This window comes from Coffea eugenioides, chromosome 1 (assembly GCF_003713205.1).
Source record: "Coffea eugenioides isolate CCC68of chromosome 1, Ceug_1.0, whole genome shotgun sequence".
NCBI lineage: Eukaryota > Viridiplantae > Streptophyta > Magnoliopsida > Gentianales > Rubiaceae > Coffea > Coffea eugenioides.
Genome location: NC_040035.1, coordinates 36975797 through 36983225, shown reverse-complemented (window position 1 = coordinate 36983225; position 7429 = coordinate 36975797). Strand labels below are relative to the sequence as shown.

The 7429-nt window shown below is 36.0% G+C and overlaps 1 protein-coding gene across 1 annotated transcript; it reads left to right on the top strand.

Moving 5' to 3' along the window:
* Positions 1-1043: 1043 nt before the first annotated feature.
* On the top strand, positions 1044-3527 carry LOC113771605. Its single transcript, XM_027316181.1, has 7 exons — positions 1044-1130; positions 1320-1406; positions 1491-1712; positions 2260-2421; positions 2511-2564; positions 2667-2813; positions 2923-3527. Exons 1-7 carry the CDS (start codon positions 1044-1046, stop codon positions 3298-3300), a joined length of 1137 nt encoding a protein of 378 aa, XP_027171982.1. The 3' UTR covers positions 3301-3527.
* The last annotated feature ends 3902 nt before the right edge of the window (positions 3528-7429 follow it).

Sequence of the window (7429 nt, the reverse complement as noted above, 5' to 3'; positions counted from 1 at the left end):
TCTTCTCTACACATCTAATTTCAACTCTTTTTTTTCCCTCTCTTCTGGAAGTTCCATCTTGACTTGAGTTCTTGATTAATTTTTGGTTACTTTTTCCGTAGTTATTGTTCTTGAATATATTCTTCTTGTTAGCCGCAATTGGTGGTAATATGAAAACCAAGTGATAGTGCATTCTCTTTCGATATTTGTTCATGAAAAAACAAGAAAGTTTGTCGCCTAATAATGGTAACAAGGAAAAGAAAGATTATATGAATATATGGCCATTTACAATCCATATTAAAGTCGTACCTTCGTCTAGTAGTTTTGGGGTCTAGGGTTGAAGAGGTCCGAAAAATTATTGATAGGGGGAAACACCACGAGAGAATCTATCAAAGAGTCCAATAGTTTTGGGGTCCAGGATTGAAGAGGTCTGAAGAATTATTCATAGGGGAAAGAGCCCAATATGTAAGTTAGAAACCCAACTCTAACCCAAAACCTTAAACCATTAGGTCTCGGACCCTTACTTATATATTAATCGTTCTTTCTCTATTTTTACTCAATGCAATCCCACCTTATCACCTAAGATCAACTCTTCTTCCAAATATGGACCCACTCTTCTTCAACATCCAAACTGGATTTTTGGACCTCCCTTGGCTCCATCTCAAACCAATATGTAAGTTAGGAACCCAATTTGATAGGGGAAAATATCACGAGAGAGTCTACCAAAGAGTCCAATACGTAAGTTAGGAACCCAAGTCTGACCCAAAAACTTAAACCATTAGGTCTCGGGCTCTTATTTACATATTAATCGCTCTTTCTCTATCTTTCGGACCAATGTGGGACTAACCCTTTACTCATGAATCTAACAAATTATGAGTCAATTGACTTGGGAGGTTTCGTTTAATAAACCAGTAGAATTCCACGAACGATACTTTAAAAGCTTATAAATTCACCTAGTAATGAAATCAAATACATACCACCAACCTGTGAATCAATTTTGCATTGGAAGTTTTAGAAGTGAGAAGAAAATGAAGCTATTTTATTTCTTCATTTTATTATCCATGATGAATTTACGTGATGCCTCAAGCAAGAAGACTCAGGTCAGGAAAACGTTGAGCAGTTCAAAGAAGATCCCTGTCAAGTCCATCAAGGTTATTCCTTCTTCGCTCACTTTAATATTCATGGTGCCTGTGTTCATGTTCTTGTGTACATCTACGTACTTGTTTTTCTATGTCTTGTTCTAATTTCTTACATAACAAATTGAAATATTTAAGTGCGCTGTCCACATTTTTAGGACTCACGTACATGACTAACTGATGCATGATTGTTTTAAATGGCAGAGCCCTGATGGTGATATTATTGATTGTATCAACATTTATCATCAACCAGCGTTTGATCATCCTTTGCTAAAAAATCATACCATTTTGGTGAGCCTTTCTATCCCACCCAAAAGCAAGACAAGGGAAAAATCTCTACAAGTAAAAATTTTATGTATTTTTTGCACGTTGCAGATGAGGCCTAGTTTGCAGCCTCGGAAAGGACCAATTGGTGGAGGTGAACTATTCCAATCCAATGCTCATGGCCAAGAGGATAAAAAACCAATTGCTCAGTTATGGCAGTTGGGTGGGAGATGCCCTGAAGGAATTATTCCTGTTAGAAGAAACCAGAAAGCAAGATATGCAAAGAAGAAGCACAGAAACTTTCCCCAGCTCGCTGACTTTTCCAATCACGAGGTACCATAAACAATTGGAAATTTGTTGTGTACCATAAACAATACGACTCTTGTAGAATTTTTTTTTAATGTGTTGATATGCACCGTTGTCGGAAGGATGACCTATTCCGTGTCACGTAGTCGTACACCATGCCATCAAAGGGTAGAACCACCGTCGTGCGTTTCACGACTCACTAGTTAGCCATGAGAACGATCATCATACATTTCTTAACGTTGTCAGCGGAGTATCATGCACTGGCGGTTAGAACCAACGGAGAATCGTTGGTAGGCCGTTTTTTAGCGAAGGCAAGAGAGCTACTACGTGCGACGGCTGTGACAGAGTCACTCGAAACATCTACTCATACTATATTTTTGCTAGAATTTTGTAGCAACACACGCCTGCATGTTTACATAGGTTTAATACTTGGTGTCTGCTAATTTTCCTTTGGAGTATTATATATCAAAATTCCTTTAACAGGAAGGAAATTTTTTAGTTTGTTTAAATCTCTCTCATTTTTAGCTTATTAATTTTATGGATTTCTCATTTCCTTTTTTCTTCAATTCTTTAGCATGCATATGCATATGTCCAAAGTAACAAGTATTTGGGAGCAAAGGCAACAATAAACCTTTGGCAACCCCAAGTTCAGGGCAGTGGTGAATTTAGCTTGGCTCAAATATGGGTTCTTGCAGGTGCTAATTCAGATCTGAACAGCGTTGAAGCTGGTTGGATGGTACTTCTTCCCTATAATAAATACATCTGGCCATGCATGTGTCTTGAACTTTATTGTCTACTTATTTCGTTTGTTAATATATACAATAGGTATTTCCAAGTCACTTTGGAGATAGCAACACAAGACTTTTCACTTACTGGACTGTAAGTCACAAAATATTATCAACCCTAATGCTAATATAATATGTTTGCCTGAATCTAAATTTTTATCATTATGTATGTATCAAAATTTGGTAATACTAACAGAGAGATGGTTATCAAACCACTGGCTGCTACAACTTGGACTGCCCTGGCTTTGTTCATACCAGTAATTCAATTGCATTAGATGTTGCCCTTTCACCAGTTTCTACCTATCATGGTGCTCAACATGAAATCATCCTACAAATCTTTAAGGTAATGACAGCCAGAATTGATTAAGATCCCAGCATATTATGTACAACATAACCCTAATTTTTTTCTGGGATTTGAAAAACTCATAATATAGTGGTATAATTTTGTTTAGGACCCAAAGCAAAATGTGTGGTGGCTACAACACGGGAATGACGATGTAATTGGTTATTGGCCTGCTTCCTTATTTACAGACCTAGCAGACAGTGCTTCACTAATTGAATGGGGTGGAGAGATAATAAATAATGCTCAAGATGGGCAACACACCACAACTCAAATGGGCAGTGGCCATTTTGCTGAAGAACAAGCTGGAGGGGCAAGTTACTTCAAGAATCTTCAAGTAGTTGATCAATCCAACACCTTAGTCCCTCCTGGTGATATCACTACCGTAGCTGAGAAGCCGAATTGCTACAACATAGTATCTGGAAAGAGTGATGATGCCGGAGATTACTTTTACTTTGGTGGACCAGGAAGAAATCCTAATTGTCCATGACCAAAAGATGCAGAAATCTTGATATGCGAGAGGCAGAATCTTGTTATGCATTTGATCATCTGAATACAGAAATTGATTACATTTCTTTAGGCATTAAATCAAATTGTAGAAGGCAAACAATGCCAAAGCAATACACATATTCAGAAGCAAGAAAAATCAAACTGTACTACTCTATTATCATCATAATATTTACTGTATGCCTGAATAAATAACCTTCTTATTCTCAAGCTCCTCCTTCTCTTTCCATGTCATATACGCCTAAGACGTAAAATGAAACCAAATAGCATCCATGATGAAATGATAGAGACTGGGGAAATGAGAGTTACCAATGGAGAACTAGATTGTTTCCTTTATTAATTTTTGGTACTCAATGGCTCGGTATCCCTGATTATCCAATATGGTTCAAGGAATTTTATTCAAACTGAACCATCACATCCTGTCATCAAGTCTTAGTGAGGAGGTGTTGTCCTTCAAAAACTAATAACCCCATGCAGATGTTCTTTCTTCTGGACTCAAAAATCGAATGTGATAAAATAAATTTCTAAGTTGTTCAGTTTTTGTTGGATTAACCATTTTTTTTTTCTCCACTTCCCGTCATATGATAATTCGATTTTTCTACTTGCAAATAAACTTTTTATATTTGTCGAGAGATTGTTGGAGCAAATATGGCCAGTAACATGTACATGAAGGATCCATTGCTGTCAAATTGAAAATTTCTTCCTTAAAGAGAAAAATGATTCGTTATAACCAAAATCTTTTTTTTTTCCACATCTTTACAGGGGAATGAATAAACGAATTGTTTAAGTTCCATGTATAGTAACTCAAATTGGTTAAGTAACTTTAAGCTGCGCAGATGAAGATGAATAAACGAATGAACAAGGATGATATCTGGCAAAAAGTTCCATTGAAGTATTATTCATTGTCTCTAAAGGTGCAAAGAACATAGTTCAATGGCAACACGGTATACCTATGCAATTGAAATGCATACCTAATTAGAGATTAAAAATCTTCTTTTACATTACATCAAGTCAAAGATACGTAATTGAAATAGGAGGCAAAACTCGAGACATGAAAGTAGAATATAAAATGTCTCCCCCTAGTGAGGAAAATAATAAATACCAAATTATACATTCTTTGATGAAATTACTACAAATGAACAGCAGTCCAACGGATTAAGTTATCAATTCAAAATATATCCCATTGTCGTTTGCAGAAATAGGAAAAAACATTTGACAATAAATTTTTTTCGTTGTTCACTTTTGTAATAGTAAATTTACATCCCTTATAAAATTAGGTCAATAAAAGTTGGTTCCAACATAGATTTTTGACCATTTTTTTATTTTAAATGCATGATAGGGTATTATTTGTTAGCAATTTTATTACTAATTTTTCCTTTTATTCCTGCCAAATATTGTTTTAATTATTAATATTTACTTATATTTGGTATTTGTATTTAATTTCAGAGAATGGAGCAGAAAACTACAAAAAAAAAAAAGAACTTATTCCATAAGTTGGAGACTTCAAAAAAATCTCCATCGACCTGGCCCACAAGGAGAGAACAAAACTAATTTCCTACCTTTGTGCTAATAAGGAGAACTCATACGAGAAGTCCTACTATCAATAGAACACAATAAGCAATTCGGCAGGCCCCACCTCTTTGTATCTTTTTTCTCTTAGTCGGCTGGCTTTTCTTCTAGAGTTGGACTCTCAATTTCTGCGGGGACCACGGGACTAGATAGCATTAGTCATCTTTGGCTTTAAAAAAGAAACGGACGTACAGAGAACTCTTATCAAGAGTTTTTAGCTTAGCTTTTAGCAGAGTTTTAGTTTGATTCTTTCTTGGTTCCTTTGATGGCCTGGACCTCAATTAAATTACGTGGAGATTTTCTCATGAGGCGTGGCTAAGTTCATCTAGTCGAAGGTCAATTTGAGAACTTGGTTCCGAACATCTGGGAGATCTAATTATTTTACTTATTTCTTTTATTTATTGGTATTTGTGCATTTTCTGATTTAATTGCTTATGCTTGTTATGTTATTTGAATGTCAAGGGCCCGATATTCGAATTAACTTAATGATCTAATGCCAAATTAATTGATTGAATCCGTAATTGTTCAATTGATTAATACCAGTGACGACTAGCGTGATTGGTTTCATGTTAGGGAAATGTATGATCTAACTTAAACAAACCCTCGTAGCGTGTTTGTTGGTTAGGGTTGGGCTTTTCTAATTATTAATGCAATCGAGTAATTAAATCCTATGGTCGTACCTAGGGTTATTTTTTGGTTAGGGAAATAGTTAACGGTCGTACCTTAACTATCAAGAAATTAAGGAAAGACTGGTTGTTCATCGCGTGTATGACAACTATAACCAATCTATTAATGAATAATTGAATTACCTTTGCATCGATGATCAGTTGCATGAACCGTGTCTGAAAAGTTGTACCTTTGGCTAGAGTCATATTGGTTATTGAGTAGTAGGCTCGACGACCTGTTGCCAGGGACTGGTGCCTGACTAATTTGTTTCTTTTTGAGTACATCTTGATTTTTTTTCTTTCTCTTATTTTTTTTATATAGTTTATGGCTGCTAACATTCCGTATTTTGATGATAGACTGGACTTTATTCCTGAATGGGGTTATGAGACTCGTGTTTTTCCTAATGATCAATGGGCCGTTGCAAATTGTGGAACTTATTTTGCCTCAAGTTATTCAACCGACACATGCCCCACATTTCAAGATAATCTAAGTGCTCCAATTGATACTTTTGGAGATTTTCCACCTCGATTTCAAACGTGGTATGATCCTTACCCAAACAGGTATGATCAAGGATGGTGGGATAATTCCAATTTTAATTATGCGACCGGGCCAATGGATTTTCAACAGCAAGAGTCTCAACAACCATCATTCGTGTCAGGTATATCTCTTGAAGAAATGATTGAATTACTAGCTGCTAATACATATCGATTTCAACAGGAGACACAAGCGATGGCGGATCAAGTGCAACTATTGACATCCGAGATGACGGATCAAGTGCATCTATTGGCATCCAGGATAACGCAATTAGCTTCTTACGTGAGTGAAAAATTGCCCTCACAGACCAACATCGACCTTGAAGAAGATGAGAGTGCAATTATCCTAACAAGTGACATGGAGCTACAAGAGTCTCAAGAAAATGGATCTAAAAATACAATTGAAAAAGAAGTTGAAGTGCAAGAAGTGAGACCCCAGTATCAACTCGTTCAAATGAATGAATCTGGTGAACAATCTCCAAATGCGGTGACATCTCCTCCATTCCTTAATCAATATTCTCCTGACTCTTATTCTTCAATTCCTGTTAATGAAATTGACTTTATTATATCAGAAAATTTTGAATTTCATTACAGGAATAAATTAAGAGTGGCGATGGCAAGATATCTTGGACCAATAAATGCACGTGAGGGGGGAGTGAATGGAGAATGCAAATTATCGTTGACCTGTTTGGCGTCATTTACTCGTCCATGGAAGCCCGTAACTCGTGTGCCCAAGAATTACTCTATTTACGAGGGCTATCCGGACTATATAGAGGATGAAACATTAAGACGAGTCACAAGATTTTATCCTCCCTGAATAAATATGATAATGTCTAGCCAAAAATATTAAACAAATGCGCTCTTTTGGGAGGCAACCCAAATATTGGTTTTATTGTTTTTAGTTGTTCATTTCTTTCGTTTTGTCATTTTCCCGTTGGGTAGTATCAGTATTAATATTTTCCTCCACAGTGACCAGGAAGTGCAATCTTGGCGTGCCCACCCGGTGTTTGTGTCTCCTGAGATCAGTGGATGTTTACCAATCTTGGCGTGCCTACGCGGTGTTTGTGTCTCCTAAGGTCAATGGACGTTTTATAATTTTGGTGTGCCTACGCGGTGTTTGACAATCCAAAACATGAATTAAAAAAAAAAAATTTTCCTTTTAAACCTTCAGTTTTGTGTTTTCTTCAAAAATGCAAATTTTGAAAATTAAATTCAAAAAAAAATTCAAAAAAAAGTAAATTAATTCAAAAAAATATATATAGAAAATTATTTCTTCTTCTTGACCTTCAGTTTAGTTTTTTCTCAGCAATTCATTTTTTTCTTGAAATTTAAATTCGAAAAACA